The following is a 16,173-nucleotide window of genomic DNA, read 5'->3' on the forward strand; positions in this document are numbered from 1 at the left end:
TATTTACACCTTGTTACAATATTGTCTAAATCTTTTTTCTTTCATATTTTACATTGAGATCTCACTGTAGAAAAATCTGACAGAAGTAAATGTCTCTCATCCACCACTGTCTGCTACCCCTGGGGCAGGGGATGGGGAAAGCTGGGGGCTGGGGGTTGCCAGGTGTCCAGTTTTTGACTCCATTGAAAAGGGAAACTGGCAGCGTCCGGTCAGTACAGAAAGTCCAGTTGCTGCAGTAACTGGCCCCCACCACTGGGGACGGGAAGAGCAGCAGGGCTGGGAGGGGCCAGTCTGTGCCGCGGGGTCACTGTCAGGGACAGAGATTCCCTCCGGCCTGAGCTGGGACTGGGCAGATTATCAGGGGAGCCGCGTTTGTACCCCCAGCGCTGAGACCAGGACAGAAATAAGGGCGGAGCTTCCCGGAGAAGGTGTCAGTGAAAGTGAAGAGATGGGACCTGTCAGTCACATTGTAAAACAAGACCTCGCCTGCCTCATAGTCCAGGAAAATCCCCACCCGGCTGGGCCTGACGCTCACGGGGAGGGGGGTCGAGGGGTAGGTGCAGGCCTCGTATTCCCCATCCCTCAGCACCACGACCCAGTATCCAGCCTCAGGTGTGTACGTGACCTGCCCCTTCCTGCTCAAAGATTCCCTACAAACCCCCAGCTCCCAGCCTGTCTTGTCTCCCACCTCCACCTCCCAGTAACACCTCCCGCCCGCGAACCCCTCGGCACCCAGGACAAAGACACGGTACGTATCAAATCTCTCAGGGTTGTCGGGCAGATCCTGGCATTTGTCTCCGAGTCTCACACGTTTCCGATCCTCAGACAGGACGAGGCTGGGATGAGCCGTGTCTGGATCCAGAGTCACGTCCACTGGGGAGAGAGTCACAGAGTCAGGGCCGGGGGCAGGGTCTGGTCACTGGGATCAAAGGGAAATTAACCTGCATCCCCGTTAATCACTGGGAGGAGGGGTTGTTGCCTGAGGCGAGTCAGGGCCCCTCTGCCTGGAGGAGACAATGAGGGGGAAGGGCAGGAGGAGCAGGGGAGGGGGTGGGAAGATGTCAGGGGAGGCGGGGGAGGGGAGGGGACAGGCTGATGCTGGGAGAGGAAAGGGGAGGGGGGGCATGGGGGTGGGACAGGCACAAGGGCTATGTGGTGATAAGGGAAGAGACGGGCACCAGGAGGACAGAGGGGTGTGAAGGGCAGGTTCCAGGGGGCTGCAGGAGGTGGGGGGAGGGGTGGGCACCAGGGCAGAAGAAGGAGATGGACCCCAGGGGGCACAGGGAAGCAGAATGGGGGGACCTCCAATGGTGCAGGGGAAATCAAGGGCGGGGTGAGATGATGAGGAGTGGGGAGGTGGAACCATGGGGGGGGGGAGCGAATGAACAGGCACTGGTGCCAAAGGGGTAGAATGGGGGTGAGGGAGCAGGTGAGCAGAAGGGGGCAGAGAGAGGGGTGTGGAGAAGGGCAGGCCCTAGGGGGACAGATGCGTGTGCAGGGAGATGTGGGCACCAGGGGAGCAGAGGGAGGATGAAGGGAGGCCCAGAGGTTAGGGGAGGGGGAGGGGAGGGGTGGGGCAGTGCTGAGGTGAGGGGAAGGGCTGAGACCAGGGGTCCCAAAGGGGGGCGAGGGAAGGGACTTGCACCAGGCAGGCAGAGGGGGCAAAGGAAACAGCAGGCACCTGGGAGGCAGCTGGGGCCAGGGTAGAGCTTGGACTTGGGGCAGAGGAGGAGCTGGCACCAGGGGACTGGAGGGGTGCTGAGGGGTGCAGGTGTCATGGAGCCAGAGGGGGAGGGGAGGGGCAGGGGTGAGAAATAAAGAGAAGGTGGCATGGGCGATGGTGGCAGAGGGGCGAGAGGAGAGCAGGGTCAGTGGGGCAGAGGGTGGGGAGGGGGCTGGGCACCAGAAAGGAAGGGGACAAGGGGAGGGTCAGGTGTTGGGGGGCAGGAGGCAGGAGGGAAGGGGCAGGCAGCAGGAGGGTGTGGGGGGGAGGGGAAGGGCAGGTGCCAGGGGATTGAGGGGGTTGAGCAGAAGGGCAGGCACAGGGAGGGCAGAGGAGGGGAGGGAGAAGCACCAGGGGGCAGAGAGGGGTGAGAGGCAGGGCGAGGGAGGTGTTAGCAGACGGGATTGGGGAGAGGCAGGTGCCAGGGGTCAGAGTGGGGCTAGAGGAGGGGTGGGCACAGGGGGACGAGGGAAGGGGCGGGTGCCAGGGGTCAGAGAGGGTGGGGAGAGGGGCAGGTGTCAGGAGGGCTGAGGGGAGTGAGAAGGGCGAAAGTCAGGAGAGCAGAGGAGGGGGAGGGGAGGGGTGGGAGACATGGCACAGAGGAGGGAAAGGGGAGAGGTGGACACCAGGACTTAGCAGGGGTGTGAAGTGATGGGAGGGCTCCAGGGTGCAGAGGATGTTTGGGGGAGAGGGGCAGATGCCAGGAGGGCAGGGGGAGAAGGGATGGGCTGTTCCAGCAGGGCAGAGATGGGTGGAGGGCAGGGGCATGTGCCAGGGAGGCAAAGTGGGCGTAGAGGGGCAGGGGCCCAGGGGAGCAGAAAGGGAGTGAGAAGAGCGGGAGGGATGTTGGTGATGGGTCAGAATAGACGCAGGGTCCAGGGTCCCTCACAGGGGTGGGGGAAGGGTAAGGGAGGGGCAGGCGCCAGAGAGGGGGGAGGGAGAGGCAGGGCCCAGGGAATCTCTGTTGCTTTCGGGCCATGTGTGGTTGGTTTCTCGCTCAGAGCAGGTCGGTGCTGTCCCCACACACACTGGGGGTGCAGCCCTGTCCCAGGGTGAGCAGCTGGGACTCTCCATGCTGGCAGGCCCCATGGGCCCCACCTTCCAGCCACGAAAACCTCACAGCCAGCCCCTCCCCTCGCCGGGCCGAGCCCCACCGCCACGAGGGCAGTTGTCTCGATTGGGCTCACTTGGGGGGCATTACAGTGGAAGATTTGGGGGAGGGGGTATAAATGCGCACTAATGGGCTGTTGCTAATGAGGCCAGAGCAGTGGGGAGGGGAGGGGGCATTTCCCCACTTACTGCTCCCCTCCACCTGGAAGAAGCTGCACCGGGGACCAGTCCCAGTTCACACCTGCACAGCGCGTCTGCACTAGGGGTTTGCACCGGTGCAGCTACATCAGTGCAAGGAAACCCCGGCAGACATGGCTGAGACAGTGCTGTGCCAGGGGCCGTAACCCCTCCCGTCACTGGGGTTATGGATCAATAATTACAGGGTCACTGGAGCAGGGGAGCTGGACTCTGGGCTCCCAGGTGGGGGCCTGACCCACTGGGCTGCAGAGTCATTCTCACCCCCACGCTCTGGCCCAGTGCCCATGGCAGTGTTTAGACACAGGGGGACGTCATCAGACACCTGGAGCCCAGCGGTTCAACCTCTCATGCCATCACACGGGGGGATTGAACCTGGGGCTCCCAGCTGAGGGCCCAGCCACTGGGCTAAAGGCTACAAGGGAAGCAGCGGCACCTTTTTCTCTTCATTGAAGCCAGTCAGCAAACCCGACATGCATTCACGAATAGTTTCTCTTGACCCAAAATATAATTTTGCAGCAAATAAACTATTTGTCCAAAACATTTCACCCAGCTCCACTGCAAACCTGTCTGAGCAACTTAGGAGGCCCAATCCCAGTGACTTGCAATGAGAGACTGTCAACATCCCCAGAAACGAAGTTACAGGCAGGCCAGGCTCAGAACATAAGCTATGAAACACTCCAGAGCTGCTGGTTAATTTGCCCTTTGCAGACAAATGCCCCCTGGGCCCCTGATCTCACCCCCACAAATCAGGCTGAAAATGGAGACTTGGCTCCAGCCTGAACTCTCTGCCCAGAGCCATTTGTCCCATGGATGATGCTAGTGGCACAGACCCTCTGCAGCTGCACCTGGGCATCTCCCAGGGCGGATAACAGTCACAGAGACCATCTCAGAGCCCCAGGAGCTCAGGTGTCTCCATCTAACGACTGTGCCAGCCACCCCGCTCACTCCCATTAACCAGCCCTGGGACAGACCCACTGGGAACTTTCACACCCAGACTCTGGAGACACTTTGGGTCCTTCTACACAGCCTGCAGCAGCGAGTCTTGGAACAGGGTGGACAGATTCAGGCTTGCGAGGCTCCCTCTTTGGAATTAAAAATAGCTGCATAGATTTTCAGGTTCTGGCTGGAGCTCAGGCTCTGAAGCCCAGGGAGGAGCCAGGTCTGCCCCTCACAGCGCAAGAGGGGACATTGTCTGTGTCCACATCCCCTTCACCCCCTTCCTGGGATGGGGAACAGCCACCCCAGGGCCCCTCCCTTCACCCCCAGGGCAGAGGAGTGGGAGCCCTCGGCCTCCTGGGCAGTGGGGCCTCCCAGCACCGATTCCTGAGTCAGTGTGAAACTGTCTCCACACAGAGAGCTCTGCACACCTGGCAAATACACAGATGTACCGGAGCCTCTTCCTGGGGAGGAATCGTCCCTGCGGCCCATTCAGGCCTTGGCCTCCCTGCGGAGATGGCCGGTGAGGCTGCCGTTAAAGTGAATTACGATGTGAGCTCCTGTCCGCTGGGAACTGGACTCTGAGCCTGGGCTGAGATCAGTGACTGGGGAATGAAAGGCCCCAGCTGCCCTCACTGCCCCCCTGAGCCAGCGCAGCACCCCCAGCCATTCAGTGCAATAACAGCGATGCTCAGGCTTGGTGACACAGCCAGTGCCCCAGCGGGCAGGGTGAGGGCCTGTCCAAGGAGCAATGGGCACAATCTGCAGCAAGGGAGGTTGAGGCTGGAGATGAGGAAACACTTTCTAATTCTCAGGGCCGTGAAGCTCTGGACCCGGCTCCAAGGGAGGTTGTGGGATCCCCGTCACTAGAGGTTTGTAAGAACAGGTTGGACAAATCCCTGCCAGGGATAGTCTAGTCCCCAGGGCCGGCTCTAACATTTTTGGCACCCCAAGCGAAAACAAAGAGCGCCACCCTCCTCCGTGCGTCGCGTCGCCCAAGTCCCCGCCCCAGCCGAGCACTGCCCAAGTCCCTGCCCCCCCAACATGGCCCCGCCTCCCCCCAGTGCCGCCTCGCCAAACAAAACAAAAACAAAAGCAAACCCCGAGTGCCGCCCTCTCCCAAGGTGCCGTCCCAAGCACGTGCTTGGTAGGCTGGTGCCTGGAGCCGGCCCTGCTGGGTTGTCTCATTCTCCTTACAGGAGCCGTCACAGGTAGTCTAGTCCCTGACCTAGCGTGGGGGGCTGGACTAGGTGACCTCTCGAGGTCCCTTCCAGCCCTGCATTGCTCTGGTTCTAGGTTACAGCAGTTTCTGGGGCTGGGCCCAGGGCCCTGGGGGCTCTAAGCCTGGTGAGTGGCACGTGACAGAGTTAACACTGTTAGTGACCATGGCAGCTGGCAGCTCGGGGTCCCTGCCAGGGGCCTGGGCTGGCATGTGGCTGCCTGTACCTGGCTCAGCAGGGTGTTACTGGGCCGTGTGGACAGGACCTAGGGTTGGCACTTGTCCGTAAGGTTGCCAGGCGTCGGTTTTTTTATTGGAACACCTGGTCGAAAAGGGATCCTGGCGGCTCCGGTTGGCACCACCGACTGGGACATTAAAAGTCTGGTCAGTGGCGCAGGGGGGGCCCGGGGCTGAGTCAGGCTCCCTGCCTCCCTAGGTCCGTGCAGCTCCTGGAAGTGGCCACCAATTTACTTCCCTGGAGTTTGAAACTTTTCTAGCAGAACATAACCAAGTGTCAGCCATGGTCAAGCCTCCCTTTGAATACAGGTTGGCTCCGGGGGTGGGAGGAAATGTATCAAGAGGGCTGGTCCTTTTAGGGGAGTCAGGGACCAGACTACCTGTGACAGGCCCCTGTAAGGGAGAATGAGACAACCCAGACCAACCTGGAAGTCATTAAATCCCTAGGTGGCTAGTCGGCAGCGAAACAGCGAATGAGGCTGATAAAGGGTAACCAGGGCTCAGCTGAAGGGATCCCAGGGACAGGAAGCTGCTGAGGAGAGGAGCTCCCAGGAGAGCTCACCAGAGCAAGGAGCCTGGAAGGGGCTCCTAGAGCAGTGCTCCCCAAACTGTGGGTCGTGCCCCCCTAGGGGGTGTGGAGGAACATTTGGGGGGCCTGACAGGGCCTGGACCAGCCCCCATGGGTGGTGGGAAGGGAACGTCACCCAGCCCTGCTCTGCCCCCAGCTCCACTCCAGCCCCACCCTCAGCCCCAGCTGCACCTCCGGCCCCGACTTCAGCCACCCACTCCCGGCCCTGCTCCAGGCTGAGAACCCAGCTGCAGCCCCAGCCCCAAACATGGTTCCGCCCCCGGCCCGAAGCCCCCAGCTCCAGGCCCCAACTGCGGGTCCACTCCCAGCCATGGCCCCCAGCTTCTGGCCCCAACTGGAGCCCCATTCCTGGCCCAGTTCCTGACAGCAGCTCCCAGGGTGGGGGCACAAACCAGGTAAGGAAGGGCAGGACCAAAACAGTTTGGCGACCACTGTCCTAGACAGAGGAGCTCCCCTAAGGGGGAGGAGCTGCCAGAGACGACAATGACAGCAGCAGCTGTAGCAGGACAGAACCCTGGAGAGCTGCCCCCGGCTGGAGAAAGTGGATGCAGAGAATTAAGGCACAGTCTGAAATGACCCAGCTCCAGGAGGGAGGGCTGGAGTCATGTGATTCCACGATGGAAACTAATCCAAGCCCAGCTCCGGGAAGGACTGAAGGCTCCTAACTTGAGGACAGTGAGGAGCTGGACTGAGAGCTGGAGCCTGGAGCAGAGTGAAGGAAAACATTTTATTTTGAGCTTTACTGGGACTCAGAGTGGACCACAGGACGGGACTTTTCTCTCAGACCTGTTAGACTGTGAGGCATAATATAAGGAGTGCTGAAGAGGATAAACTGAGGCAGGAACCTTGCCAAGACACCCTGAAATGACTGAACGTGGTAACTCAGCCATGGAGGGGTCAGGATGTCAGAGTGACGGCGCCTGGTCAGACACCTGGGCAAGTACCAGCAGGTGGCTATAAGTAGCAGGCAAACTGCCCAGCACTCAGCGCATCAGCCTCCAGCTATCACAGCTCCAAGCCTGTCAGCTGGGTGCAAGCGTGTCCTGGGGTCCTAGGCTCTGTCCAGTTCCCCAGCACAACACAGCTGAATGTCCCAGTAGAATCCACTCACCTCCGAATCTCTTCAGCGCTTCCCTCATGTCAAGGGAAATTTTATACACGTTCTTCAGGTCAGTAGAAACAGCTTCTAGTTCCTGGAGTTTCACATTCTCACTCCTATGAAGAAAACGTCCCATCATCACTCAGCTGCTCTGTACACACATCATCCCAGAACCACCACCACGAATATAAGAGCAATGAACATAGGAAACACACCTGCTCAATGTGCTTTTCACATCCTGAAAGGAAAAAAGAGAATCAATGTTCTGTATTAACACAATGTGCATAAAACTGTGTGAGTTTCACTCTGGGCATCAAACTTTCATCTAGAAAATAGATCAACCCTCCCAGGCTTCACTGTTTTGTTGTCAAATCTTGTACACTGTTTTGCATTAACACTTCTTTCATTTATGTAGGTGAGACAGGAATTTAGCTACAGGATTCTCCCTTCTAGGGACCCAACCCATCAGTATCTGTGTTTATCTACAGTGTTGGGTCCAATGTTCTGGAGTCAGAGCAGGGATGGGTTCAGCTCAGTATCATTCTTCTATCATCCATTTAATCTCCCATGGCCTCACAGGGTCTCCATGAGGAGAATTCCCCTCTAACATGAACTGGGATATTTTGGAACTGATGGAGCCCTTAGCCGGATGTTCTGTTTGTCAGTAAACCACAGAACACATTTACTCTAATTGTTGGAATCCAGACCCAGGGATCTGAGTTCTAATTCTGGATGGGTGGAGATGAATTTTGATGCTGTCTCACCTTTAGCAGCTCCACAACTGGTTGCTGACACTTCTCCTCGATCTCTGTGATCAGCTGCTGCAGAGAGGAGCTTTGCTGGGAGAGTTTGGTTACATTTTCCCTTAGTCTCTGCAGAGTCTCCTTCTCCTCCTCCTCCAGGCTCTGCAGAAGCAGCTGCTCCTCCTCTCTCAGCAGTGTGTGCAGTTTGTTAAATTCACCTGCAATCATCTCTCTCCTATTCTTCACTTTCCCCTTGAAATAGAAGAATAGGAAAGGCACAGAGAAAACGTGAGCCAGATGCTGAGTTACACAGACTGGGCCTCTGTCCATGAAGCAGGGGATTAGATCAGTATCAGGTTTTTAAGGAGATTTACTTCTTTGGGAAACGTATCATAAAGAGTTTGTTTTAGTTCAGAGTCCATATGGCCAGTTCCATAGCGGGGTTGTCTAGGGTGCTTTGTAAAGACGCAGTCTGTTATTGCAGGTGGCATGGGATTAGGGTGACCAGACGTCCCGATTTTATCGGGACTGTCCCGATATTTACTTCATTGTCCTGCATCCCGACCGATGTTCGGTCAGGATGCGAATAGGCAGTTATTTTGCCTCCACAGGCAGAGACCGGAGGGGGCTTGCGCCCCTGCCCTATCTCCGCCCCCTCCTTTCCCTGTTGGATCCCTCCCCAAATCCCACCCCCGGGGGAAGGAGGCAGAGGCTTTGGCCTCGGCGCCGGGGAAGGGGTGAGGGATGCCGGCTGTGGCTGGGGATGGGGCTGAGTGGGAGTGGGGCATGGGGCAGAGCAGGAGGGGAGCGTGGGTGGTGCCTCGGGGAGAGGAGGCCTAATGGGGGTGGAGCAGTGGGCAGGGCGATGATCCGGGCGCAGGGGAGGTTCCGGCCCATAGCTGGCACCAATCCTGTGCAATGGAGCAAACAACCAGAGCAGGTTCATAACCTCCTCCTGGAGCTTTACGGCCCCGTCATTCCTGGGAACGCTGCAAGGGGAAGGGCTCAGGGAGGAATAAACCCAGATACCCACCTGCCACTCTGTGGTTTTCTCCTCCTCTGCAGACATCAGAGCCAGGGCCTCTTCCAGCTCATTCCTCAGAGGGCCCAAGGCTCCCTGGAGTTTCTCCAGCAGGGACATCATGTGCGATAAACAGCCATTAGTCTGCCTGTCCGATGGGTGGACAGTAATGTCCATATTGGTATTTCACACATGAGCAGTAAATATCCTGGAAGCGAGCAGCAGACTCGGCTCTGCCGGTCCCAAAGGCCTCATGGGAGCAGAGACGCCAGTCTCAGAGCAGGGGCTCTGCTCCCTGCAGACACTCAGGACTTCTCAGAGCCGGTGTTTGAGCTAAAGCTTCACATCACTGAGCACAGGCCAGAGGGGAAACAGCTGGGAAGGTTCTGAATGATCCCTCCTGCCGGTGCCAGTGAAGAGGTTGGGGCAGCACCTCGCTGCTCTGTACCCAGACCCAGGCCAGGAACAAGACCCCACTGTGCTCTCGTCTGTCCAGGCTCCCATGTGGCCTCCCCCAGGCAGCGGCCGAGCACCTGAGCCAGCGCAGTCCCATTAACTGCACAGGGTGAAGCTGTGATGTGGCTGGAGGTCAGTGAGGAACAGGGAACACTCGGTCTGGGGGAATGTGCCACCCATAATTATAACTGCCCCAGAGCTGTAATACCCCAGGGCTCTCTTCCCCTTTGACAGCGTGTGATTCATTCACACAGCACAGCAACATGCTCCTGCCCCGTCAGCCCAGCTCTGTGCAACACCCCTGGCAGCCCCCCGGAGCCGCCTGCTGAGATCTCCCCGTTTCACGTTTTCTCTTTTCTCTGAGCCCTCGAGTTCTCTCCCCTTTCTCTGCCCAAGGGCCCAGCTACTGCTGAGAGCTCCTGGGGAGCTGCTCAGTGACACCCCTGTGGTGCTGCTGGAGGGAAGCAGTGAGGGAGGGAGGGAGGGAGCCAGCAGGGGCTAGTGAGAGACAGGAGGCGGAAAAGCAGCCTCTGCATCCAGCAAAACAGCTTCATAGATGAGCCGGGATCAGAATGGGGGAGGGGCAAAGGTGGCTGGATTCTTTGAAGCTCCGCCCAGGTGAGTCAATAAATGGAGACACGTGATCTGTTCAAATGGTGCAGTGTTCAAAACAGGATGGAGTTGCTGACTGGCTCCAAGGGGCTCCTGGGGCCGGACTCCCCCCATGGGGCTGGAATGTACCCCTGGGCTCTGCGGGCCTGATCCTCCTTTACTGGGGGGAAATAAGAGGTGGCATGTCCCAAACATCAGCCGCTTGTGGCACTGGAAGGAGGCGGCACTGGCAATAAATGGTGCCGAGCTGTAATTCTCCCTCTCCGCTCTCACAGGGGAACGAAATAATTAACAGTGTTGATATTTAAATGATCAGTTCTCCAGTCTGAAGGTAACACACTCACCTAGACTGGCCTGCAGCTCGTGTGATTTAAACCTCACTGATCGTTAACAGCGGCCGTGGTGTGAAAAGTCCCCTTATTTCAGCAGTGGAAGCTGAGTGTGAAAAACATTCAGAATCTCAGAGAAAAGTTTCCCACATCAGGTATCTTTGAAGACTTGATATTCTGATTTTGTTGCCGCACTGCCAGATCATTCATTTTGTGATAGCATCTCCCATACAATGAAGGCTTTACAGAGCTGAATGATGCATCACACCTGTGACAGGCAACTTTCAGTGAAATCAGCCTGTAATTAAAATCCAAAGTTATTACCCATTAAACTCGACAGCAATTTCCTACCTTGTACTCCTGGGCAGCCTCCTTTATGGGAACCACCCTGTGATCTCTGTGGTCCCGGGACAGATGGCAAACCACACAGACAGAAGTTTGATCCTCTTCACAGAACAGTTTCAGAGTCTCCTGGTGTTCCCCACACACCCTCTCCTCTCCTGCTCCCTTTGCTGCCTGTAAACTCAGCCGTTTGACCATTTCTACATTTGCCAGCTTCCTGTTCGGCCTGAGGTTTCCCTGTTGCACAGTTTCTCTGCACTGAGGGCAGGAGACGTCTGTATTCGATCCCTCCCAGCACTGGGCGATGCAGGCTCGGCAGAAATGGTGCCCACAGTCTATAATCACCGGGTCCTTAAAATACTCCAGACAGATGGGGCACATAGCTTCCTCCTGGAGACTTTCCACGGGGTTGTCTGTGGCCATGGCTCCCTCTGGACAGTGTTACAGGGTTAGTCTCACTTTCCTGAGCTCAGAAATACGCCCCGCCTGCAGCAGCAGCAATTGGGTGTTTCCCTTCCTGGAACTGACTCAGGCTGTTTGCTGAGCTGGAGCCAGATCACCCATAATGTTCCAGCCCTGGAGGCTTTGGTGAGAAACATCCCAACAAGGCTCTGATCCTGCAATCAGCCCCCTCTGCTGGTGTGTGTGTGGGGAGTCACTGGGGTTTCACACGGACATCAGCTTCCCCTTGTCCTGCTGAGTTGACAAAACTGCATGTGGAGTGATATTTAGCCTTGGCAGAATTCATTTGATTTAATATGTAATTTTGACAGATAAGATTAATATTAATTTGTAAGACTTTTTTTGTATTTATCTATTTAAACTTTCACAATTTCAGTTTTATCAATATTATTGTTCACAGTTGTGGGAAATTGGGGGGGGGGGGGTTCAGACAATATTTTATTCAATTATTTTATGACAGTAGACACAGAGATTCAAAAAGTTAAAAGGTGTAACTGTTAAAACATAAACTGTCAACATCTCATGTCAAAACATGCAAAGTAAATCTCCTTAAATTAAACTCTAGTAAGTTCTCAAGCAGCATTTTTCATACTGTAGCTATTTGTAAATCTCAGTTCTTATCAATGGAAATATTTTTTCATCGGTTTGTGTGCACAAAGTGAAATCAACATTTGCTGACATCTACCAATAAAATCTAATCCTTCTGAGTCTAGGGATATTCAATTCACAGGCCAAAAACGTGGTTAAACTGAAATCAATGTTTCAAAGGCCTGATTGTGACATACACTAAGGCAGCTCTGCCTCAGTGTAAAGGAGACACAGTGTCAAAAGTGTTGCCAACATTGATGATTTTATAATGAATCTCATGAACATAAGAATGGTCTGACCCAGTCTGGCCAATGGTCCTTCAAGCCCAGTATCCCGTCTTCCAACAGTGGCCAATGCCCGGTGCCCCAGGGGAAATTAACAGAACAGGTGATCATTGAGTGATCCATCCCTTGTTGCCCATTCCCAGCTTCTAGCAAACAGAACTTAGGGACACACCTAAACAAAGGAAGTTTCTAGTTTTCTTGGTTGCAGAAAAAAACTTAAAATGTGACCTGAGTCAGCCTAAAGTGTGAGAATCAGAAGGCAAATAGAAAGAACTCAACATTTATTAGTATTTTTATTTTTTAGTCTCACAAAAGGCATCACATCATTCTGGGGATCTTGACTCATGATTTTCAAAAGTTTGGGGTTGGCAATACTTTGCCACTGAGAACTCAGGCCTTAAATCCCCATCCCCCATGGAAAACCCCCTAATTTCCTGCCATCATTTATCTAACACAGCAGAGTTAACAGATAGGGAAACAGAGAGGGCTAGGTGTGGGAATGCGCATAGAGCCGGGCTGTGGGCCCAAGCAGCAAATGAGCACAGCCCCCCCTGGATTAAGGGTGAAGTAAAGGAATCACTCAGAATGCTCATTTTTATATTTAGGTCTTTAGAGCCTTTGCTGGAGAAGCCAGGCCTGAAAACCTGAACTGATCACTGCCAAGGCAATATTGCCAGCACCATGTAAGCAAAAAATCAAGAGGCTGCTGAAGAAAACATGAGGGTTTTTCTTCTAAAAAATTATATTCTGGACTGTTTGTTTGTTTGTGAGCAAGCAGGCAGGATTCGCTCTGGTCACGTACTCAACCATTTCTACTCAGCCCTGAGAGCAAGAAACTTACTTTTGTTAAAGTGAGAGCTGAGATTGTCACGTAATCACAGGATTCCAAGAGCTGTGGCATTAAGAGAAACACCAGCTAGTGAAGGGGTCAGTGTGAAATTAGGAAATCTTGCGATATCCACAATGTGACGTTTTTGTGATTTAATGTGGACAGGAAAGAGCTGCATGTCTAGCTATTGCAGGTCCTTACCTGGCCCCTATCCCTGCACTGTCTGAACAACTCACAAACTTCCATGTGCTTAGACTCACCATACTTCTGTGCAGAGACACCTGTACCTGCCAGTAGTGTGGGGGCAGAGTCAGGGGAGTGCCTTCATCTGAGGTAACTGAGCATGCTCAGTCTGTGTGAGCATGCTCACTACAAGGCAAGCAGCAAGTTGGTGGGGAGAAGGTACATAGGTTCATCTGTCCTCCTCCTCCCCACACAATGTCTCTGCTGCTGTGCGATGTGGAAGGTTGTTACCCCCATTTAGAAGAGGGGAAATTCAGGCCCAGACAAAATAAATGACTAACCTGACTTCACACAGAGCAAAACCTGGATCTGTGCAGGTTAACTTAGCACCTTAACTATTGGGCAAACTTTTCCCTCTGCAGCCTGAACCTGGGAGAAGAGGATAAGGAGATGGATGGACACGCCCAGACACAGAGTTTTGTCTGATAATCATCTCACTGACCATTCCCACAGGCACTAGGCCAGTCTGTGGAGACTCAGGTGATAATGGTGAGATCACCAGTCCCTGATCATAGAATAATAGAATCATAGAATCTCAGGGTTGGAAGGGACCTCAGAAGGTCATCTAGTCCAACCCCCTGCTCAAAGCAGGACCAAACCCAATTAAATCATCCCGGCCAGGGCTTTGTCAAGCCTGACCTTAAAAACCTCTAAGGAAGGAGATTCCATCACCTTCCTAGGTAACCCATTCCAGTTCTTCACCACCCTCCTAGTGAAAAAGTTTTTCCTAATGTCCAACCTAAACCTCCCCCTCTGCAACTTGAGACCATTACTCCTTGTTCTGTCATCTTCTACCACTGAGAACAGTCTAGATCCATCCTTTTTGGAACCCCCTCTCAGGTAGTTGAAAGCAGCTATCAACTCCCCCCTCATTCTTCTCTTCTGCAGGCTAAACAATCTCAGTTCCCTCAGCCTCTCCTCATAAGTCATGTGTTCCAGCCCCCTAATCATTTTTGTTGCCCTCTGCTGGACTCTCTCCAATTTATCCACATCCTTCTTGTAGTGTGGGGCCCAAAATTGGACACAGTACTCCAAATGAGGCCTCACCAGTGCTGAATAGAGGGGAATGATCACATCCCTCAATCTGCTGGAAATGCCCCTACTTATACAACCCAAAATGCCATTAGCCTTCTTGGCAACAAGGGCACGCTGTTGACTCATATTCAGCTTTTCGTCCACCGTAACCCCTAGGTCCTTTTCTGCAGAACTGCTGCCCAGCCATTCGGTCCCTAGTCTGTAGCAGTGCATGGGATTCTTCCGTCCTAAGTGCAGGACTCTGCACCTGTCCTTGTTGAACCTCATCATATTTCTTTTGGCCCAATCCTCTAATTTGATGTGGTCTTCCAGGGGGTTCTGCTACCCCCTGATTGGCTTCCTTTGGTTGGCCCCTGGCATCTAATCAGGCCTAGAAGTCAGTGCCTTTGGGCTGTGTCTCTAGAGGCAGCCTGAGCCAGGGGTTTTACCCAGGCCCGTCCTTAGGATTTATGGGGCCCTACGCAGTATTATTAAACTGGTGGAGCCCCTCTGCCCAATGGCAGCCCGGGCTCGCAGCCCAGCGGGGAGGGGACAAGGCAGCAAAGGATAGTGAGATGTCCGGCCCGCCTCACAGTGGCGGAGAGTCACAGTTCCCTGCAGAGACCCCGAACCAGCCCCCTCATGCAGAATGGACATGCAGACCCATTTTAAACCCTTCACCACAAAAGACAAAGCCCCTAGGATTCATCATTAACTATTTATTTCTCCTCCCCTGGCTCCCTACAGCCACCAGCCACCTTCTTTCCCTCTTCCCTCGCAGTCACAAAGACGATACGCACAGGAAGACCAGGACCCTTCTCATTCTCCATTGATTTCCATGCTCAGCAGCTCACAGGGGCTGGCCCAGCTCAGAGACTCTCAGCCTGAATAACAGTGTCCCACAAGGGTAGGGCTGGGAGCCCCATTGCTGGGACCTTTCCAAACACACTGGAGACGGCTCTGGAGAAGCCCCTGCCCAGTCTGAGAGTGAGGGGCTCTTGGGGGCTGTTTGCAAATGAAATCCCCCTTGGAGATGTTCTCTCCCCTTCTTTCTGCCTCTCCCCAGACAGACAGGGGAAGCCACCGAGGAACCCTAATGCCACTCACTTGCTCTAGGTGATGGTGTGATGGATGGTGGATGTTCAGGGTCAGCAGATGTCCCTCGCCCGCCTCCTCACTCTCCAAGCCCAAGGCAGGCTGGAGAGGGTGATGACCTGAGGAGTTACCCTGCCCAGCCAGCAGGCAGTGTGATGACACTAGGGCGATTGACTGGCTGTGAAAACAATAGTCTGTCTTATTGCCAGGGGATGGAGAAACTCGGCCAGCAGCAGGGGTTGCAAAACAAGAGCATCTCCTGTTTGTTACAGTGCACTAAACTGTCTTGTCGTACACAAAGAGGAGACACTGTGATCTAGAAAATTAGATGAGATGCTTCAGTCTGAGCTAAGTAGTTGCTGCTCTTAACAATTTCAAAAGAATAAAATACCAATCAAATAGAATATTATGTCATAATCTGATATGGCTCAATGTGATAGGACACCTCCTATTCTGCACTGCTACTAGTGACACTCTTCAATGGATCCCCATCATCCACCCATCGCGGGGTAGGTGGGAGAGGATTGTTATTCATACTTGACAGAAGGAGAAACTAAGGCTGAGAAAGGAGCAGTTACTTGTCTTAGCTGATGCAGCCAGTCAGTAGCAGAGTTGATCTCAAATGAGCTACAGACCAACAATTGTTCATAGTAATTATTCAGCAAGCATTTTAGAAGAATTGGAATGTTAGAAAGGATCATGAACTGCTATGAGACAATGAATGGAGAGCAGCATCAACATGGGTCAAACATATCACTGGTTATGACTTATTTGCTTGGTCATAAAAGAGAACACCAAAGACCAGCATTTCCTCCCTGTCAATAGCCCCCTCCTCAGCCAATCAAGGTTGAGACTTTGAGGGGTGGGAGGCTAAGGGTTCTCATCAAATAGCCCAAAGAATGGTGCAGGTCACCACCGAGGGGATCACTCTCGGAGCACTATTCCAGTCTCACCTCTCTGTGAGGGCCTCCCACAACCCCCCTGGCCCTCGCTGCACACACAGAGCTCCTGGTGCTGGGAGGAGAGCAGAGGAAAAGGACAAAG

The 16,173-nt window shown here is 54.2% G+C and overlaps 1 protein-coding gene across 1 annotated transcript; it reads right to left on the reverse strand.

Moving 5' to 3' along the window:
• Positions 1–244: 244 nt before the first annotated feature.
• Positions 245–11,258, reverse strand: LOC123346124 (E3 ubiquitin-protein ligase TRIM39-like). Its single transcript, XM_044983351.1, has 6 exons — positions 10,606–11,258; positions 8,888–8,980; positions 7,876–8,106; positions 7,327–7,349; positions 7,124–7,227; positions 245–873 (listed from the first exon to the last, which is right to left on the reverse strand). Exons 1-6 carry the CDS (start codon positions 11,035–11,037, stop codon positions 311–313), a joined length of 1,446 nt encoding a protein of 481 aa, XP_044839286.1. The 5' UTR covers positions 11,038–11,258; the 3' UTR covers positions 245–310.
• Between the last annotated feature and the right edge of the window lie 4,915 nt (positions 11,259–16,173).

This window comes from Mauremys mutica, chromosome 12 (assembly GCF_020497125.1).
Source record: "Mauremys mutica isolate MM-2020 ecotype Southern chromosome 12, ASM2049712v1, whole genome shotgun sequence".
NCBI lineage: Eukaryota > Metazoa > Chordata > Testudines > Geoemydidae > Mauremys > Mauremys mutica.